This window comes from Dendrobates tinctorius, unplaced genomic scaffold, assembly GCF_039654945.1.
Source record: "Dendrobates tinctorius isolate UK_male_01 unplaced genomic scaffold, ASM3965494v1 ptg000111l, whole genome shotgun sequence".
NCBI classification, from domain to species: domain Eukaryota; kingdom Metazoa; phylum Chordata; class Amphibia; order Anura; family Dendrobatidae; genus Dendrobates; species Dendrobates tinctorius.
Window position 1 is genome coordinate 11973801 of NW_027361779.1, and position 22660 is coordinate 11996460.

General features: G+C 40.7%; 1 protein-coding gene across 1 annotated transcript; it reads right to left on the reverse strand.

Moving 5' to 3' along the window:
* Nucleotides 1-17752: 17752 nt before the first annotated feature.
* POU3F2 (POU class 3 homeobox 2) lies at nucleotides 17753-20615 on the reverse strand. The gene has a single exon (XM_073589523.1). The coding sequence runs from the start codon at nucleotides 20491-20493 to the stop codon at nucleotides 19360-19362; it is 1134 nt and encodes a 377-aa protein (XP_073445624.1). The 5' UTR covers nucleotides 20494-20615; the 3' UTR covers nucleotides 17753-19359.
* Nucleotides 20616-22660: the final 2045 nt, after the last annotated feature.

Here is a 22660-nt window from a genome sequence, read left to right on the forward strand (position 1 = left end):
GTCAGTACAATGACAGCGATACCACATTTATATAGTTTTCTTATGTTTTGGCGCATTTACACAATAAAAACTATTTTATATAAGAAAAAAATTATTATTTTTGTATCGCTTTACTCTGAGAGCTATAACTTTTTTATTTTTCTGCTGATGGAGCTGTATGGCAGTTTGTTTTTTGCTGGACAAGATGTCGTTTTTAGAGATACCATTTTTATTTAGATTGGTCTTTTCACGGTTTATTCCACTTTTTGTTCGGCAGTATGATGATAAAGCATAGTTTTTTTGCCTTGTTATTTATCTGTTTTATTAACGGCGTTCACTGAAGGGGTTAACTACTGGGACAATTTTATAGGTCGGGTTGTTCAAGATGCAATGACACCAAATGTGTGCACTTTTTTTACATAAATAAAATATTTATTGGATTCATACTTTTTTTTTTGGCTCTTTACGTTATGATTTTATAAAAAAAAATTTACGGACAGTGACATCACAGGGTTTAAAGGCCCTTGATTGGTGCTAGCTCTGATCCTGGGTGTTACTGGAGGGTGTCAGTTGAGTGTATGTATGTGTGTGTGTGCGTATGTATCGAGCCACACCCACTCCACATAGCCACACTCACTCCACACGCAAAGCCCTGTATAAAACATATCTAATATATATATATATATATATATAAAATATCATATATATACAGTATATATATATATACACATATATATACTGCTCAAAAAAATAAAGGTAACACTTAAACAAACAGAATATAATTACAAGTAAATCAAACTTCTCTGAAATCAAACTGTCCACTTAGGAAGCAACACTGATTGACAATCAATTTCACATGCTGTTATGCAAATGGAATAGACAACAGATCAACAGCTGGAAATTATTGGCAATTATCAAGACACCCTCAATAAATGAATGGTTCTGCAGGTGGGGACCACAGACCACATCTTAGTACCAATGCTTTCTGGATGATGTTTTGGTCACTTTTGAATGTTGGTTGTGCTTTCACACTCGTGGTAGCATGAGACAGACTCTACAACCCACACAAGTGGCTCAGGTAGTGCAGCTCATCCAGGATGGCACATCAATGTGAGTTGTGGCAAGAAGGTTTGCTGTGTCTGTCAGCGTAATGTCCAGAGGCTGAAGGCGCTACCAGGAGACTGGCCAGTACACCAGGAGATGTGGAGGGGGCCGTAGGAGGGCAACAACCCAGCAGCAGGACCGCTACCTCAGCCTTTGTGCAAGGAGGAATAGGAGGAGCACTGCCAGAGCCCTGCAAAATGACTTCCAGCAGACCACAAATGTGTCTGCACAAATGGTTAGAAACCGACTCCATGAAGATAGTCTGAGGTCCCGACGTCCACAGATGGGGGTTGTGCTCACAGCCTAACATGCTTTGGGATTCACATTCTTCACCGCATCCTTACTGAATCAGTAAAAACACGGAACCAATACCACATGTAAAAGGCATGAATACCAATATATAAGTATCTGATAGATGTAAAGACTAGACTTCAAAGTCCATCAAGTCAAACATCATAAATAATATATATATTCATTTTCTATTTCGCTCCCTTAGTACGGTATGTTATTTGCATTGATTGATTTTCAGCTTATTCTACTGTACGATCACTTGGTTGCTTCTTTTATGTATTCAGCAAGATGTATTGTTTAGAGCAAGACATAAATGTATGTAGGAAGCTTCTAGTCGCATGAAATATATGGACATCTCTTGCCAAAAAAATGTTGATGCTGCAAAGTAAAATCTTTCGAGGGATGCAAGTCAACAGATGTCAGGGATATTCACACGTCCTGACCAACAAATGTTTTTCTGGTTTTAAGCTTGTTTAGAGCCTTGGCTGAAGTAGCTGCATCTCATTTTTTAGCAAGGAAGCCCTCAAAATGCAGATCAGGACTTGGCCGTGACACTTGTGTATGAAGCATTTTAGCTTAGCACTGCAACTACAGGCTTTGCATTAAATGATTATCTCATTGCTCATATCGAACTACTTATTTATTTATTTTTTTTAAAGCAGTATATAAAATAAACTATATAAATGTTGTATTACTGTAGCCATACTGACATGGAAAATCATGCTACCATGTCATTTTTACAACACATTGAACTACATAAAAACAATAAATCAATTTGTGAGTTAAAGAAAAAAATGCAATTCCACCAATTTTTGTTTCTGGTTTGCCAGTACAGTGTATGGTTAATTGGATAGTGTCTTTCGAAAAACGACAACTTGTCACCACTTGTCCTAATATGTTGGCTTTGTCAAATTTTCATCAAAAAAGAGATTTATGACAACTAACTTCACACGCATCTCATTACTGGAAAAGAGAGAGATTTCAATATCATATGCATATTTTCCACTTACCGATTGGAATCTGGAGATGGAAGTCAACTCTGCCGTACAACCTGCCAGTCCTGTGCTCCACTGTGTCCATTTTGAACCGCTGATCTTTGATGACCTTGGTACTGACCACCCATATACAAGGTATGATTATATGGTATAAAATATGTAACAACTGAAAAACATTATGGGAAGCCAACTCGACCACCCAAAATCAGATTAGTCCTCTCACTGATGCTTCATCAATGAGGGAAATGGTGACGGATAATTTATTTTTGCAAATCGCATCTCAAAGTATTCAAATGTCCACGAATTTTTATCTTGATTCTCTGTAGATCGATCCACCCAACTCTACTTGTCACCGAAGAAAAAATAAGTCATCATATGACTATGTTAACAAGAAGATGGAAACTGTGAAAAAAATGAAAATTGTCCGGTTCACCGTTAATCATTGGATTAGACCTATATATGAGTGTCTGGCAATCCAAAACACTGCGTGCAATGTAAACACTGAATACAATGCTTTTCATACATACCCATTACGCTGTGTTCCAGGAGAGATGTGTGCAGCTTTCCCAGCACTAAATGCCGGTGTTCTTGTAGTCTTTGATAATGTGCCCATCATGCTTTGCAGATCCGTTCTTACCGTGTTGTTTAATGCTTAATTACATAGTAAAGAAGGAGGCTGTGCACAGCATGTAAATGAGCCCGCGATATCCTATGTAGTGTAAGATCTCACAGAAGTTCCAGGAGACATAATATCTAACGATGTTTAAAGTATTTATTCTACAGACGTTACCCAGTGGGGGCCGTTTATCTTCTCCAGAATAAGAATTTATTTACAATTCATATTAATGTTTTATTTCTGCAATGCCTAGATTTTATTCTAAAGGTACTGTCACACTTAGTGATGCACCAGCGATCCCGACAGACGAGGCGATCCTGACGTCCTCCCACCCTCGTCCACGCGTCGCTCGTCAGGGCCACAGGAAGCCCCAGCAGGAAGCTGACGACGAGAAACTGTCCAGGACGTTCTCGCGCGATCAGCGATAATCAGCGGGGGAGGGGGTCAGAGGTAAGTATCACACATAGCGATATCGCTAGCAATATCGCTGCTGCGTCACAAAAACCAGTGACGTTATAGCAATATTGCTAGCGATATCGCTTAGTGTGACAGGCCCTTAAATTTCTGCAACTATCACATCTGAACATGTTATGTATTTGTGGCCAGATAACTATTAATATGGGTCAGACATTACAATGTAAGTTATCATGTACCAGGGAGAGGCTCCATATTAATGTTCATATTTGGCTCCAAAATCTCAACAATGACCCGTGTCCTCACACCATAAGTTGACTAAAACGAATTTGGAGTACCATAAAGAGATCTGTGGTTAATTCAATAGAACTATGGATTTTCCAGGGTCTAGATGTATTTTTAATTTTTGAGAAAAAAAATGCAGTGATCTGCAGCCATTGTGATGATCTGGCATGAAAATATTTGTATCTCTGGACCACTTGTCATTGTATCCTCTTTTTGTATATATATACAGATCTATGACAATCACCCAATAATTAGACCTGAAGTTGTCTTTATGACCGGTCAATTACGATAGTTTTTGCTTCTCCACTTTTTAGAAGCAATCATTTTTTTTACTTTCTTGGCTGTATGAGGCTTTGTTGTTTGTAGGAAAGATTTTATTATTCTTTTAACCTTGTTTTCTGGTACATATATTTTTTTGAAGGCAAATGTAATAAAAAAAAGCTATTTTTGATTTAGGTGCTCTCCCCCCTCTTCTCTCTTCTTTCTCCTCTCTCCCCCCCCCCTTCTCTCACCTTTCTCTTCTCTCTCTCCTCTATCATTCTCCTACAGAAGAGCAGAGCCAAGGCTTATGGACATAGCAGTCACTGGGGTTGCTCATGTTCGCGGTTCAGGAGCGTGCGTCTCTCCTGCCTGTTGGCTTCTTGCTTGACAGGGGGTGATGCTCTCCTGCTTGATTGACTGTTCAGACCAGCGGAATGGATATGTCTCCTGCCCAAACTGTGGAGTCTCCAAAGCTTTGCCTTTGCAGCATTAGAAAAGCACCCTGAGTGCTCCCCACTGACCCGGCCATCTTCAGTGCGTGATCACAAGCTATATAGAGAAGAGCTTGTAAGTGCTGTGCTCCTCTCCTAGGAGATGTCTACTGCTAATAAGACTTCAGAGTTAACCAGTAATCTATGTAACAAGCGGTAAACAAGATAAACTAAACCTTTGTTTTGGCAATGGAAAGGATTTTTAAGAAACCATAAACTGCAAAGTTGCTTGTCTTTATAATAAATCTCAATTTTAACTATTTAGAATAATGGCAATAACCCTTTAGACAGACATAACTTATTCATTTCTATCCTTAAGCAGCTATACACTACTTCTGGACTGGCTATAGATTTTAAACATCAGGACAGTCCTCACTTTACTCTGCACTGACGTTCTAAAACGTCAGTGCAGAGTAAGCAGCTTGCAGGAGATTGTGCAGCTGGGAGGAGCTGACTGTCACGGAGCCAGACTCCCACAGAGAAGGCACAGAAAGTTTACTTCTGCCTTCCTGATCGCTTAAGGGTATCGTTACACTTAGCGATGCACCAGCGATCCCGACAACGATATGGATCGCTGGTACATCTCTAAGTGGTCGCTAGTGAGCTGCCACACAGGCAGATCTCACCAGCGACATAGCAGTGGTCGGGGGTCGCTACTTACCTGTCAGACGCGGTGATCCTGACATCCTCCTGCCCGCGTCCACGCGTTGTTCGTCGGTGCCACAGGAAGCCCAGCAGGAAGCGACCGACGAGAAATGGGCCAGGACGTTCTCGCGCGATCAGCGATAACCAGCGGGAGAGTGATCGGAGGTAAGTATCAGACATAGCGATATCGCTAGCAATATCGCTGCTACGTCACAAAATCAGTGATGTTACAGCGATATTGCTAGCGATATCACTATGTGTAACGGGGCTTTGCTCACAGCACTGAACAAGCTTCCTGTATACAGATTAGGAAGCATCCACAGTGCTCCCATAGGCCTAGCTATCATGTGAACACTGGTTGTACAGAGGGAGCAGGAGCTGTTGGGTCTGAGAGGACTCAAGTAGATCTACTATGCATACCAACCACAGTTATAGGGTTAATCAGCAATAAAAACAAGGTATTAATGTGTTAAAATCCCCACCCCCAAAATCTATTATGGAGGGCATGATATGGAAAATAAATTAGAAAAAAAGGAAAAAATAAAGAGGCTACAAAGCAGCAAGATTGGTGCTGAACTGGTTAACAACAGAGAAGACAGATCTCAGAGGATGAGCATATTGTGTCTTTTTGCTGGAAACACTTTGTGTTGTGTTCACAGGATAGCCAGATGATCTGCCAATGGGAGCATCCATGCACCCGCCAGTATCTACTCTCTTTGAGACAATTAGATTGGCCATGTTTAATTTTTACACATCATTTTATTGTTTCCCCAGGAGATAAGTGGTGCCAGAGGTGTTTGGCAGCCCCTTCCTCTATTTCATCCACAGGGATTAACATGCATATTTGGTTGAGCCAAACATGTATGTTAATGAGTGCTTCCGACAACCTAAGACAACTGTTGGCTGCCATTATTCCCATGCCTGTTCCAAATGTGAACAATGGACCTTTGTCCAATATTTCCCAATCATTCCACCCAAAGGTAAAAGGCTGTTATCCTGAAATGTATGGGATTTATGACCCATACTGTGTGACAATCCAAGCAGAGTGTCCTTCATCTTTCTCAGTCTCTATCATTTAGATAATCTCTTGCTTTGGCAAAGGGATTTATTTAAGAACATTCTATTTTATAGAACTAGGCACTCCAAATTTTGCTTCAAATTTGCCTCCAAAATTGCATGCATTTTATATTGATGTAGTGGCAAAATACACATTGCACTGATATACAATGTTAACACTAGTACTATACAATCTATCCTTCTTGGACTATATGAGGGTTATAGTTACTATCCTAATATTATTTATTTTGATCAAATATTGGACATTTTTAACAAATGTAATATTTAATACATATTATTATATTACTAATGAATGGCTATAAAGGTTGGGTCATGCTTATCTTAAATATTGAGTAGGCCTCGTGTTTTGTAGAAGACATTTAAGGTCCACGTTATGGACCTTGGGGCCCAAATCAACGTCTATTTGTGACGGCCAACGGCGGGTTCTTTTTCTTTGTTAAGTAATGTAATCAAAAACGAGTTTTAAGAATCCGGTTGCAATCATAGCGCGCCACGTGACGTACGGTGGTGCCGTCCACTATTTCTTTGTTTAGTGCCGCAGTAAACGATCCATCACTCCCGAGCAGAAAGCTCTGACGGTGGGTAGCTCCGGCAGCAGCAAATCACCGGGATTACAGCTTGTTATGTATTCGCTGTTGTCTCTTTTTCTTTTCGCAAATAGGCTTCAGTTTGCAACATGTGACATTTATGCCGTCTAGTTAACTGTGAGAAAATTGTTTGCCCTTCTATTATACCCACCGCAGCTTAAAGGTTAGTAAGCACAGCAATAAAAATGGAGAGGCAAAATTAGCTACATGAAAATGGAAGAGGAAAGATAATGGAATGGGTGAGAGAGGCCTGTATAATGGGGCTGCCTAATACTAATGATTTGTAAATGTTTTATTTTTCCCTATGAATTAGTGTGGCTGCAGAAAACCACATACAACCTCGTCTAATAAGATGCCCTTTGACTAGGAAGCTTTCTTTTTTCCTTTTTTTTTTTTTACATACTCATTATGTATGGAAGATACACAAAATCGAATATCCATAGACTGTGTCGTCTTTTGTTAAACTCTGCCTTAGTGTAAAAAGTCATTTTGCAGTTCTGCAGGGTTCGCAGATTCAGAGATGCTCTTATTAATGAGACTGTAATGGGGACGGCAGCTCGGACCGCTACATTGTCTTTGGGTAAAATCAGAATATAAAGGCCGTTAGATAACCTAGAGGGAAACTCGGGTCACCGAGCCTTGGGAATATAAAAAATATAGGAATTATTGTTATTAGTAATATTATTATTAGAGCAGCACTAACAAATCCCAGCTTACTAAAATACACAATGTGGGTAATACCGGCGAAAGCAACAATAGTATGCTATGATTCTAGATATCAAAAATAAGAAAAAAGAATAAAAAAGCTGGAGAATAACAATTATTAATAAAACCTTGTTAGGTTAATGTAATATTGGCCAAAAAAAAATCTTTATTTTGTTCTGTTACTTTAACTACCAGAAAACGATCATCACGATTAATTTAAAAGGACTCAATAATACCCGGTAGGCAATAATAAAGATGATTTATAATAATATATAAACATGGAAGCTCATTATTTCCATGCAGGAATCTCAAGGTAAGGGTTTGTTCACACTAGTGCTTTTGTTTTGTTTTTTTCAAGAAAATAAATCACTATGAATTAATTGATGGATCTTGGTCGTTTGTATAGGCCGAAGTGCGTTACCGATAAAACGGCAAAAACTCCTAATGAGGATAAGACTAGTATTAGGAGTGACATAATAAATAGGTAAATCGATACAAGATGGGACAGCTTATTATTATAAAATGAGCTATAAAAGTCACAAGGATAAGGAATTATATTTATTATAGTTATTGTGAGATACTGTCCTATACAATATAAATGATTATTAATGATGTGCATTGCCGATACGGATCATAAATGTTGGGCTGTAAAATGCTGTAAGATAGAAGCTGAAAAATGAATGAAAACTGCATCTTTCTCTAGAAGCGATCACTTATTATTATATGCTGAGTGCACCTACAGTACAGATAGTGCTGCAATATCACATCTGCTAACATTCTGCCATCAATTATTACTTTCCATCTACAGGAAATATTTTTATAATTTAAGGCTGCTTTGACATCAACATCTGAGACTCTTTTAGGATTCTATCGCATATACCATCAACACATTAAAAAAAAAAAGGAAGAAGCCCATTATAGTCAGTAGGGTCAGTTGGGTACCGTTAGCGCGCGTCATGTGACAAAGCAAGCACCATTGTTATTTTAATTTTCTACTTTAATAACGGAACAGTAAAAAAAGCAGAAAACGACACCTATCTGACACCAGACTATGGCTTGATTGATCCTATTTATTTCTATGGGATGTAAAAAAAAAGTCAACAGAAAATATAGTATTTTATGTCTACGGGCCTATGGGAGCGGAAATCTGTTTTAAAGTGTTTTAACTCATTTTACGACAATCAATTTGGATGAGTTTAAAAAACGAGAAATCAGAAAATACTTGCGATTCTGCGTGATATATAGTGCTCATTCAGACTGTTATGAATTATGTTATGTATGTAAAATCGGTGTTATGGGCCTGAGTCTCATCGATGTCAGTTTTTGCCATCGGTGTCAGCGGTTTCACTAATGATTCAGTGATGGATGGCGTCGTGTCCTGTCTGTGATTTTCACAGACCCATAGACTTGTATGGGTAAATTAAATCCGCGACGCGGATCACAAATGTCTCCGATTTCTTTTGGCGGTCACACAGTCTGCATAAAGACACAAGTGAAAAGCTCCATAGACTACAATGGGATATGTGAGAAACACAGAACATGAGCGTCTGAATGAGGCCTTAAGGAAACACTTTGGGCTTTTGTTCACATTTCATCTTACATTTTCTTCATTTTGCACTGTTTGTAGTCAAAGCCAAAACTCTCACTTAACAGACAGCAACAGCACCAAATGGACCCCATTGACTATAATGGGATTTGTTGGGTTCATATCACAGTGAACATCATTTACTGGACAGAAAACAGTGCAGAATGTTATTGCATTGTGTACGGCATATTTGGCAGAATCTGCGACACAGGTGTGAACACGGCCTATAGAGGACACGTCATGAATTCAGTGCAGCTTGAACTCAGGAATTCTGTATGAGAAGCGTGCACATTATTGTAGAGAAATGAGATACCGCCATGCGCGCGTTTAATCATTTATCACGAAAGAGCTACTGCTACGTTACACCCCTGTATAGATCTGAGAGGCAGCTAAAAATAACATGGAAAAATATATCAAAAAGGCGTTTTCGCAAAGGGATACTTATTTTACATTCATAAAGGATCAGTTAAAAAAAATCCTATACAAGTGAGATACTGCACCAGACTGCAAATAAAAAAAACACCCCACACCCAAAAACCATAGTGAAAGCATCTTCTAGGGTAAAAAGTCATTTTATGGCCCATATTGTCATTTATGCAGTACTAATACTAAAATGGCGCACTGCAGCAGCGTACATTATATGGTATATGGTATGCATTTCACTGTAGGTTTTTAACCCTGTCCAGCCTGCAAACCCCACAACAGTGAAACAGAAGCCAGCATTTATGGATCTGGCACAGCCATCGCAAAGCGCCAGTTAAATCCATTATCCTTCAGCGTTCTCAGCATCAGCTACAAGACAAGAAGCAAATTCAGAACGATTGCTGGGGAAGATCAGGCGGGATGAGAGAGGCTTTGAGGAGCTTGAAGAAGGACAAGTCGTGGAACAGTTGTCAGGATGGAAACAAGACAAGCTTAATTTGAGCAGGCACCAGAAAGACACTGGGTGAGAGAAGGAATCAGAACTAGGAGGAAGAAAGTGATAAACAGGGAAGGGGGATCTTGTGAAGCTCAGGTCCTATTGAATCAAAATATCAAACGTGAGGCTGCTTGTTGTGAGAGGCTTTGAAGATGGCATTGTCACTGGCTCATCTGAAGATACATCTCACCATAGCAGCGCAGCACTTTCACAATACAGCCTGTCCTGTGATCACTCCTCCAAACCTTCAGAGACTTGCAAATTATTTTCCTCCTGTCACACATCCCTGTCAATGAAAAGTTCCTACTAATAGAAGAACCACTTGGTTGTATTGTGATGTTAGACAAGAGGAAAAGTAGCAGTGTGGAGCTTGTAGGCAGGTCACCACTGCAAGGGAGATCTCACGAGTAAGTAGCCCCATTATCTCCTACACTATAAGACACCATGCCTCATGTCAGACCTGAGATGTCAGACAGAGAGGAGCTGGGATCAGCACTTATTATTGATTAATGTCCATAAATCTGCAGATAAATCTACCAAATGATCCCAAGCCAGAAACATATGTAGACAAGGAGCAATACACTGGAAATTCAACCCTGCTACAGCATCTGGTATGAAAGCATCATAGGGATCTTCAACATTATCTATATTCCCTATTTCTAAAAATACATACATATTTATATTTATATATATATATATACACACACATATATATATGTGTATATATATATTATATGTATTTGCCTGTCAATATATATGTGTGTGTATGTGTATATATATATGTACATGTATATATTTGTGTATAGGTTTATGCGTATATCTATGTATAAACTGATTATATATGTGTGTAGAGATAAATGTATATATATATACATATATTGGACAGTGCAAGTGTGCCCACAGATACTGTATAAAATTATGCTCTTTATTAAGAGGGGCCTTTGCAAATTTGTTCATTGGATATGACTTTCTGAGTTAAGATAATTTATCAACAGTCCCATATAAAAGTAAAAAAAAAACCATAAAGAAATAATAGAGAAAATGACATAGCCCATAGATATGATCGCCTTAGTCTGATTGTAAACTTTAGTTACAAAGTGGAAATAGCATTTGTAACGTTGTCAATAAATGAGCAATTCCTCAATGCTGGCTATAGAGGGCGCCAGAGTTCTATTTTCAATACCAAAAAAAGCAGCTCAGAAAGAAGGCGAAACCAGTGCTCAGCTCCTAAATGCCATGGGAAAGAACATCAAAGCTAAAATAACAGCACTTGTATCACTCGTGTGTTACAAAGCATCCACACAACACACTCACACAAGCAAATGTTTGCTCAAAATAGCTGCACTGGTGTAGTCACAAGAAAAATGTGGAAAGATTGCTGACCGGATTTAGTGCAGACAGCCACTGGATTTTAGGGATGTCATTAGAAGAATTAGTGAATAATATGATATTCTATAGTTATTATTCTTCATTGCACAAAATAGTCCTATATATAAGGAACATTGACTGTGGAACCTAATTACCACTGATAGATCCAGGTAACCAATAAAGTGGATGGGAACATTGAATGTCAGTGTTTGCTCATTGAGAGCTATATCCTGTGGTTCTGCATAACAATAATCAATACATTTACAGTAAACCCTGAATTAAAGACTCCTTTCCCTGCAGGGGTTCAGGCCTTTCTGAAGCCACATGGTCCTGTTTGCTGGGTGCTCACCAGCTCCCATTCCTGCTCTGTGGCCCTTTAATCCCAGGGAACTAACAATAATTGATCAATGGCGATTGTAATTTAGGTAGAAAGGAATAATCCCAGCTCCCATAGTGATGTGTTACATCGCCCTGAACTTTACCCAGCTATATACAGAGACAGAAAGCAAAGGGGGGATTGAGGTTTTAATTACAATTCCCTATTGAAAAGCAATGCCTGATTACCTGATCTTATCAATTAATAGTAACATTCATTTAAGCCTTGTGGGGCACAAATACACAAAACCTAGGTGCACTGAGGGAAAAAAGCAATTTGGCCCAGGCGATGCGGATGCATAAGTGATTCCTATTTACCCAGAGATGTTAGGTGGAGTATCAGTCATGGAGAGATAGGTGCGGTATGTGGGGGGCAGAGAAATGGGGGATACTAGGAGGACAAAATATGGAGAGCAGAAAGGTAGGTGCCCATATATACAGATGCTGCAGTGGTATGGGGGATGTCATGTTAGGAGGTAGAAACAGTCCCTTCAATGCACAACATAACAAAATAAACAGTAACATGACAAATTCAGCTGTGCTACAACTATCTATATATCTATCTACAAATAAAAAATAGAAACAGCACCAGCAATAGAGTTCAGGTCCCAAGCCTGCCAGGCAAAGACCAAGCCTTGAATATCGTTAAAAAAATGAAGGCAGGACACCAATGGAAAAGGTGAAAAAGTGATATTTAGTAGTTCACAATGGCAACGTTCCGGTTCTAAATAAGGACCTTTCTGAGATGACATGAGAAAAAATGCCTTCAGTTTTTTCTAAGTATCTATCTGTCTATCATTATCTATTATATATTTATCTATCTATCTATCTATCTATCTATCTATCTATCTATCTATTTATCTATCCCATATCTATCTATCTATCTATCTATCTATTTATCCCATATCAATCTATCCCATATCTATCTATCTATTATCTATCTATCTATCTATCTATCTATTATCTATCTATCTATCTATCTATCCCATATCTATCTATCTATCTATCTATCTATCTATTATATATCTATCTATCTATAGATCTATCTATCCCATATCTATCTATCTATTATCTATCTATCTATCTATTATATATCTATCTATCTATCTATCCCATATCTATCTATCTATCTATCTATCTATCTATCTATCCCATATCTATCTATCTATTATATATCTATCTATCTATAGATCTATCTATCCCTTATCTATCTCTATCCATCTCTCTGTCTCATATCTATGAATCTATCCCTCTGTCTTCTATATTCTCCCCCCTATATCCTTCCACTATGAGCAGGTATACCCTGTGACTTTGTCATTTCTGGGCATCCTGCAGGGCACTGGGTGTTCTTTTCATACAGAAATGTAAAGTCAGTGGCTGTCGCCTCACATCAAGTAGAAAACATTTCAATCCACTAATTACAGTAATTAGAATAATAAGCCTGTGCTTCTATGGGGTGAGACAATGTGTACAAACAAGTGTATTTAATATATACTGTTAATCAGTGAGGCGTGTGGGCTGAATGTTTGGTGCAGTCCCATCACCCACAGCCGCCCAGACAATCACACACAGATTAGTGTCTTAATGGATGTTGTGCACAACTCCTGCTAACCACAAGCACAGGCTGGGGTGGGCTCGGGTGGGCTGGGGGACACTGAGCTGCCGGTCTTGTCTGGCTGATATTCCCTACTGCTCTCAGAGCTCTGAAGAAAGGGGGGCTTCCCAGGGTGGGAGACATAATGCCTACAGAGATCCTGAACAGCCAGGACCCCATTGGAGGGAGGCCCACACTGTGCACTGCAGACCTGGCCGATTAAAGGCCGTGTGACCTCAGCCATTTATTATCTCTTGCTAAGCACATACTAATGATAACTTGTTAATTAATATACACACATACCTGGCTCTATCCTCAGCATCAACATCTAAAAAACACCATATTCATAAATCAACACAGAATATATTCATGCTATAACATAAGGTATATATATATATATACACACACACATATAATTAATACTGTAATTTTATCAGTTGTACAGATGCAAACAGCATTGTTACATTTATATTTCTCATTTGTATAAATAATGGTAGGACACTATATATATACATATAATAAAAAATGCACTTAGAAAATATATATATATATATATACATATATATGTATAATGTCATAGGAGCATTAATAGAGATGGCTGAGGGATCAGACTGCTGGTTGCATTTGCACAAGTGACTGGTGGCTGGGATGATGGAGATCTGCTTCATAAATAAATGAATGTCTATATTCCACATTGCCAGGTCATTACACCACAGCAACAAATGCGCCATGTCCCGTATTCATTATTAATGTACAGGACACGGATAGCCACACTGCCGGATCCCTCTGCAGGGGTCACTTCCACCACATTGGCAATAGCCGGATAGTTTGATAGACTCTACTGGAAAGTCCAGTGTGAGATATTATCACTGCTATTATTTCTGTTATTACTATTAGTGGCAGTAGTAGCTTTAATAATTGGATCATTAATACATGTATTTATTACAATTATTTAAGTAAATCTTTTAATCCTAGGAATAGCAGATATAGGGGTTTAAATCAAATGTGTATTTAACCCAACAACGAATCTGATGTAAAGAATGAATTCTAGATCAGTGACAGTTCGGGTTATACTTTTGTAATCATCTTATCCAAAAATGGATGTAGTAATAGCTAAAATATAACTAAAATAAAAATAGGTATATTCACTATACAGCAAACATCAGACCAATACATCCCTTATACAGTGTGACTCTATTTTAAGTATGCAATTTAATTTATTTTTAACAATGCAATTAAAAGAAGCAGGTTTTGTTTGTTTATAAAAATGATTGCTGCTATTTAGTATTATCAATGACAGCATAAATAATAATAATAATAGTAATAATAACATATTTTACAGAAATAAATTACTATTTTCAGTATCTATATCCACACTTTTTGTGCTAAAATTACAGTATTTTTTGCATCTAATTCTCGGTTATTATTTTTCATTTTTACTGTTTTGAGAGTACTTAAATTAGCAGTAGATAAATAGATAGATAAATAAATAGATAGATATGGGATAGATAGATAGTTAGATATTAGATAGATAGATAGATAGATAGACAGATAGATATGGGATAGATAGATATGGGATAGATAGATAGATAGATAGATAGATAGATAGATAGATAGATAGATAGATAGATGGATAGATAGATAGATGGATAGATAGATAGATATGGGATAGATAGATAGATAGATATGGGATAGATAGATGGATAGATAGATAGATATGGGATAGATAGATGGATAGATAGATAGATATGGGATAGATAGATGGATAGATAGATAGATATGGGATAGATAGATGGATAGATAGATAGATATGGGATAGATAGATAGATAGATAGATAGATAGATAGATAGATAGATAGCTAAATAGAAAAAACAGACAGCAGCACAAACTTGAGCAGATTTTGGGTGCAATACTTCTTGAGTAATGCGGTTGTCCAACGCAAAATATAAATGGAAAAAAATCAGGCAGCACTCCAGTTCAAGGAAAAATTGTGGATTTTAATCCAGCACCAAGTAGTGCAACGTTTCGACCTCACAGCACGGTCTTTGTCAAGCACCGTGCTGTGAGGTCCAAACGTTGCACCACTTGGTGCTGAATTAAAATCCACAATTTTTCCTTGAACTGGAGTGCTGCCTGATTTTTTTCAATATAGATAGATATGGGATAGATAGATAGATATAGATAGATATGGGATAGATAATAGATAGATAGATAGATAGATATGTGATAGATAGATATGGGATAGATAGATAGATAGATAGATAGATAGATAGATAGATATGGGATAGATAGATAGATAGATAGATAGATATGTGATAGATAGATAGATAGATATGTGATAGATAGATAGATATGGGATAGATAGATAGATATGTGATAGATAGATAGATAGATAGATATGGGATAGATAGATAGATAGATATGGGATAGATAGATAGATAGATATGTGATAGATAGATAGATAGATAGATAGATAGATAGATAGATAGATATGTGATAGATAGATAGATATGGGATAGATAGATAGATAGATAGATAGATATGTGATAGATAGATAGATAGATATGTGATAGATAGATAGATAGATAGGTAGATAGATAGATAGATAGATAGATAGATAGATAGATAGAGAAAAGGATACAGATAATAGAAATTACAATTGATTGATGGATGGAATAAATTACATACAATAAAAAATAGAATTATCTATCAGTACAAATACCCTGTGTGCAACTTGCTTTTCTCCCGTTATATTTATATTCGATCTCTCTTCATTTTTCTTTTGTACAAAGCTCTGCATCATTTTCCCTTTGGAAATAGCACAATAAATAGCCACAAAATCGGATATTGGCTTGTGAAGAATGGAGCAAAATTGCCAGGAGGATCGGTGGCATAGCACAAAGTCATCGACCAGCCACAAACATGCCCTAGGCACCAGCACTGCTACACATCTGCCACTATGGCTAGCACCACAGGCCAGTGCCAGCCTGGGGCCTCCTGGGCATGCAACAATGTAGCCCCCAATACAATGGCCAATGCCAATCTGCCATAGAGCCTTATCAGAACAGCTCCTACTATGGAGACCCTTCACAGAGTATATTCTAAATATATATATATATATATATATATATATATATATATATACTCGTTTAACCACACGTTGTGAGCATAGCCTGACTTACTTATATGTATACTATATATAGTATATGTGAGCATAGCCCTGACTTACATATATATAGTATATAGTATTCTTACTTATATATAGTCAGGGCTATTTTCTCATTCTCACACAATATGTGGTTAAATTACCTACAGCAGGCTGCCTGCCCCATACACTGCAATGAACTCCAGGCATCCATCAATCAGGGCCAGTGCCTGGGAGAGGGGCAGCCAGAGGCCCCAGTGTTGCCCCTCGCCCATGGGCACTGCCTGCAAAGGGCACATGCAGCTTGTGATCGCCGGGACGGTAGTGACCCCAGCACTGGGCTCTCTGCCCTGCTCCAGCATGTGCCCCATCAGCATGTCTGCGGTCACCGAACACTTCTTCTTCCTGTCACTTTCCTCCCAGACTATTGATAAGATCATCTAGCTGCGTCGGAAACGCGTGTAGTATCGACTGCAGCCAGAAAAGATGATCAAATATCAGAACCCACAATGGAGATTCCAATCTTCCCCTGCACCCAGTCTATGACTCTAATCGGTCATGTTAGCATGTGGTAAAAATACTAACAACAACAACAATAATAATAATGTAGCTATTAGCAGGACCACCAGTATGCTGTAATATATATATATATATATATATATATATATATATATATATATTTATATTTATACATTTGGTATAATATACTATGAATTTATATATATATATATACATATATATTTGCTATGTATAATATGAACATATACTGCTCAAAACAATAAAAGGAACACTTAAACAGGGAATCCCTGTTTAAGTGTTTCCTTTATTTTTTGAGCAGTATATATATATATATATATATATATATTCTAGTGAAAAATAGGATTTCCTGGCACATAGTAACTATTCTATAGAATAATCATTGCTCACTACGAATTGTCCTTATATGTAGTGTGTATATACACTTATATGCTGTGTCTGTAGGCTCATACCGAGCAATGATGATTCTCTAGGAGCCTCTTTTCCCTGGATGATAGCTTTTCGTTCATCTCCTCTTCCTTTACATTCATTTCATTGTTATTTCCCCACTTTTCTGCAGGAAAGATGCGCTTAAATAACACCAGCCATCGCTCAGCACCAGTGAAAACATGGATTATTTTTCTAAAAGGCCAAATAAAATCCCAGCTTTTCGTTGCTTAGAAAGCGGCAATGTCTCCACGCGTGAATATAACACCCGTGAAATACCGCGAGTGTCGCGTGGACGCCTTCAGGACGGATTTCTGTGCGGTGACAGAAGAACAGACAGAACATTCCAATATTCCAGGTGTTGGGTTCTTTTTATGTCAATAATCAAATCTTTTCACAGAAATATAGAAGGAGATCATCTGCATTTTATTACTCCCCCCACGAGCACATTGAAAATAGACCAGAAAGAGGGTTAGTAAAGTGTCCATCTTTATAGAGATTCTGAAAAACCGGCAAGAAAATAATAAAAATAAAGAAGAAAAAAAAACAAGTTTCCGGAATTTTTTTTTTTTTGAAGAAATAAATATACAGTGAGGCAGAGGCCACTTTTATGAAAAATATCTGATCCCTGGGCAGCATTACAAAACATAGAGAAAACGAACGCGGAGCCTAGTTCTGCCTTTGCACATATTTACAGGGTTGTACAGAGTGGAGTGATGCCCACTCCCACAGCCCCCCAGGACTGCTGAGACACATGGAACACTTCAATGAAGTTTGTTATCAGGATTAACCCCTTTGTGGCCATATACCCCAGTGCACAGCACAGGCCATGGCTGCTGGTGGGACAATCCGCTGAGCCCCCTCCTCACACTGCCATGTTCCTCCACTCCTGTCCTATGGGACGCTTCACTTTGGGGGGGATGAAGCCTCATTTCTGGCCCCTGAAAGGCTTTGTTAGACCAGCACAAGATAATGTCCGAGGAGTCAGCTCCTAGAGAGTGAAATGGTCCCATCCTTTGTCCCCCACCAGCCCCTGCCCCACAATAGATGAAAGCAAGACCCCTCTAAGTCTCCCATCTGCTGAAAGTAGAAGGCTAGGAGAAAATGACAGCAATCTGGGAAAAACGACTAAATGTAAAGAAAAACAGCAAAGAATACAATAAATAGGACTATGAAAAAGTGGGGAAAACATAACCTGAGCTCTGCTCTAAATATTAAATGATAAAAAAGAGCAATACAAGAGGAATCAACCTCAGAGCTGATCAGAGTCCAATCCTCTGGTGCAATCATTGTGGATACACTTAACCTCTTCCTCCTCAGGCCTCTTTGGTAAAATGAAGCAATCAGAGGATCCATTGATTTTCTCCCCTTGTTCCTCCCATGTCCTGGACACTGGGGCTGCCTCCAGTATATAGGGTATGTCTACCCTCAGCCTATGACAGTGCTGTACTCTGGGGTATTATGTCATGGAAGCTACCTGTTTAGTTTTTTTGGAAGGTGGTGGTGGGGGGGGGGGGGGGGTAAAAAAAATGAAGAACACAAAATTGAAAACACAACTTTTATAACAAACGACCACAAACACGTCAGAACTTAAAGGCGAGCACTGTGTACCCTGGTGCCATGGACCCTACAATGCTCCCTGACAGGCTACTCATGGGGGTTTTGGAGGAATAAAATCTTCAGTGAATGGTTCATGTAAACTTCAGTTTCCTTACAGTGCAAATTTAGGCTCGTACATAAAGTCAGTAAGTTGGGACTCCACACTAGACTCATCATTGTGTAGGATGCAGCCTTGGGGGGCTTCTTTATCCTACATCAGCCCCCACATGTATGGGGTGTATACTCACTCTACTCCATTGTATAGGGCACATCACTACACCTGCCACCTCCAAGTGTCTGCTAGTCCAGGGGCTGCTTTGTTCTCTCATGAGAAGGACTAAGTGTTGGGGGGCCGGGGGTTCACTGGACCGGAGTCTGCACGCCCAGGTGTGGTGGTGTGTCTCTGCTGGCCCCATATACATCCTCTGCCCCAGGCATTGTCCCTCCTGGGGGTGTCATCCGTTTCTCTTTCTGTCTCCTGTTACAAAACCAAACTCTGACCACCTCTTTCTCTAGCTGTAGACTGTCCGCCAGGCTGGTGATCTCCTGGGCAGAGGGCTTGGGACACTTGAGGAAATGGCTCTCCAGAGCCCCCTTCACACTGACCTCTATGGAGGTCCTCTTTTTCCTTTTCCTGCCCTGGGCTGCTATCTTGTCTATACTGGTCGGACTCCCCGAGGACGAGTCCGCCTCTTCCAGCCACTTGTTCAACAAAGGCTTGAGCTTGCACATGTTCTTGAAGCTGAGCTGCAGGGCCTCGAACCTGCAGATGGTGGTCTGGGAGAAGACATTGCCATACAGGGTGCCCAGGGCCAAGCCAACATCTGCCTGGGTAAATCCCAGCTTGATCCTCCTCTGCTTGAACTGCTTGGCAAACTGCTCCAGGTCATCTGAAGTGGGGGTGTCCTCGTCTGAGTGGTCGTGGTGGCCCTGGTGCTGCTGCTGCTGGGACTGCTGCTGGTGGCCATGGTCGCCGTGGTGGTCCTCGTGGGCTTCCCGCAGCCCATGGTGGTGCATGCCTTGCCCAGAGCCGGGGTTGATCATGCCATTGACCGTGAAGGATGGTTGGGAGTAGAGGAGACCCTGCCCGTTGGTGGAAGCCATGCTGGGCAGGTGGGCTGAGGTGGTGGTCCTCCATGCCCCGGCGCCGTGGTGGTTCCCGTGTGCGGGATGCACCAGATGAGGACCCCTGCCCTGGTGCTGTAGTGTGCCTGCACTGTGCAGCTCCTCCCTGCTGGGCTGCACTGTGGGCTTGATGTCCTGCTGGCCCAGGGGACTGGTGGACCAGGGGGCTCCATCCCCGTGAGACAGAGCCGTAATCCACTGGTGTGCGTGGCTCAGAGGGTGCCCATTGCTCTGCAACGTGTAATCGCTCTGCACCAGAGTCTGTGCATCCCTGTATCCCGCCGCCTGCTGCATGCCGCCGGGCTCCGCATGGACGATGGACGAGCTGGAGCTCAGCAGGTTGTAGTGGTTAGACGCTGTGGTCGCCATCACTCTCCGAGCCCGACTGATCGCCCTGGGTAGAGGCGCCGAGCATTTGACAGCTACTTCCCCTCGCCCCGGGCGCCCCTCTCTCTCTTCCCTCTCCCGGGTGTCTCTGCCCCTCACTCCCCTGCAGCAGCCAGTCCACGCGTCCCCGGCTCCGCCTCCACACGGCTTCTATTGGCTGCATCCCTTGTGATTTACGTGGATACCAATAGCAACCGGAGTCAGCCCTGCTCGCTGATTGGCGGAGATCTCTAGACGCCCCGCCCCTCTCCTTACCAACCTGCAGCTGCTGCGTCCACATGGATGAGGAGCGGTGACGAGGAGGATGCGGTGCCCTCACCTAGAAATAAACGCGTCTATCCCATACACTGTTCTCTGCGGCTTTATGGAGAGTCTCCCTGCACACAGTGCCTGGCAGTGATCGGCAGCAGCGCCCCGTCCTCCGCCTCCTCTCCCCGCACCTCATCTAGTCACAACCGAGAGATTGTACTGTCCGATCAGCTGCTGCGGCCGGCACTAACGGGAAGGGCGACCGACTGCAGCCAATGGCCGGGAGCAGTGCGGGCATGTAAGCATTGAAGAGGCCGCTCAACCGGGGGCACAGTGCTGTCATGGGGGGCTCACCGCACAGCTATCATCATGGGGGGCTCACCGCACAGCTATCATCATGGGGGGCTCACCGCACAGCTATCATCATGGGGGGCTCACCGCACAGCTATCATCATGGGGGGCTCACCGCACAGCTATCATCATGGGGGGCTCACCGCACAGCTATCGTCATGGGGGTCTCACCGCACAGCTATCGTCATGGGGGTCTCACCGCACAGCTATCTTCATGGGGGGGCTCACCGCACAGCTATCGTCATGGGGGGCTCACCGCACAGCTATCATCATGGGGGGCTCACCGCACAGCTATCATCATGGGGGGCTCACCGCACAGCTATCGTCATGGGGGGATCACCGCACAGCTATCGTCATGGGGGGATCACCGCACAGCTATCGTCATGGGGGTCTCACCGCACAGCTATCGTCATGGGGGGCTCACCGCACAGCTATCATCATGGGGGGATCATCGCGGGTCGGTCCTTTACTAACATTTCCTTGTCCTACTTACTTCCTACCTTTTTATCTGTCTGTGTGTTTGTCTATCTATCTATGCCATATCTATCTATCTATCTATCTATCTATCTATCTATCTATCTATCTATCCCATATCTATGTATCTATCTATCTATCATCTATCCCAAATCTATCTATCTAGCTGTCTGTCTGTCTGTCTATCTATCTATCCCACATATATCTATCTATCTATTATCTATCCCATATCTATCTCATATCTATCTGTCTATCTATCTATCTATCCCATATCTATCTATCTATCTATCTATCTATCTATCTATCTATCTATCTATCTATCTATTATCTATCTATCTATCTATCCCATATCTATCTACCTATCCCATATCTATCTACCTATCCCATATCTATCTATCTATCTATCTATCTATCTATCTATCTATCTATCTATCTATCTATCTATCTATCTATCTATTTCTATCCCATATCGTATCCATTATCTGTCCCATATCTATCTATATCTATCTATTATCTATCCATCTATTATCTATCCCATATCTATCTATCTATCTATCTATCTATCTCCCATATCTATCTATCTATCTATCTATCTATCTATCTATCTAGCTGTCTGTCTATCTATCTAGCTGTCTGTCTATCTATCTATCTATCTATCTATCTATCTCCCATATCTATCTATCTCCCATATCTATCTATCTATCTATCTATCTATCTATCTATCTATCTAGCACATTATACATAGCCCACCGCCACTCGGACCCCCAGAGGTGCTGCCTATCAGTAATGTCTTCCTTTCCTCCCTGCCATTGTGTATGGTACCCAGGTGAGCCTTTGGCACTGCCACACTTCTGGTGCCCTTCCAGTTACAAGCAGCCCCTTATGCCCTGACTAGAGCGCAGCCTTTATTCCTATTTCCTCCCATTTCCAGCGGTTCTGATCCGCATGGTGAATATCGTGCAGTAAGTTGTGGGTAAGGCTGGTGTGACTGCAGATAATGGGCTTCTCTATGACCCCGGATAATTCAGGATATGGGACTGATTGACTCTGAGGCTTCAGTAATTACTAAGGAAGG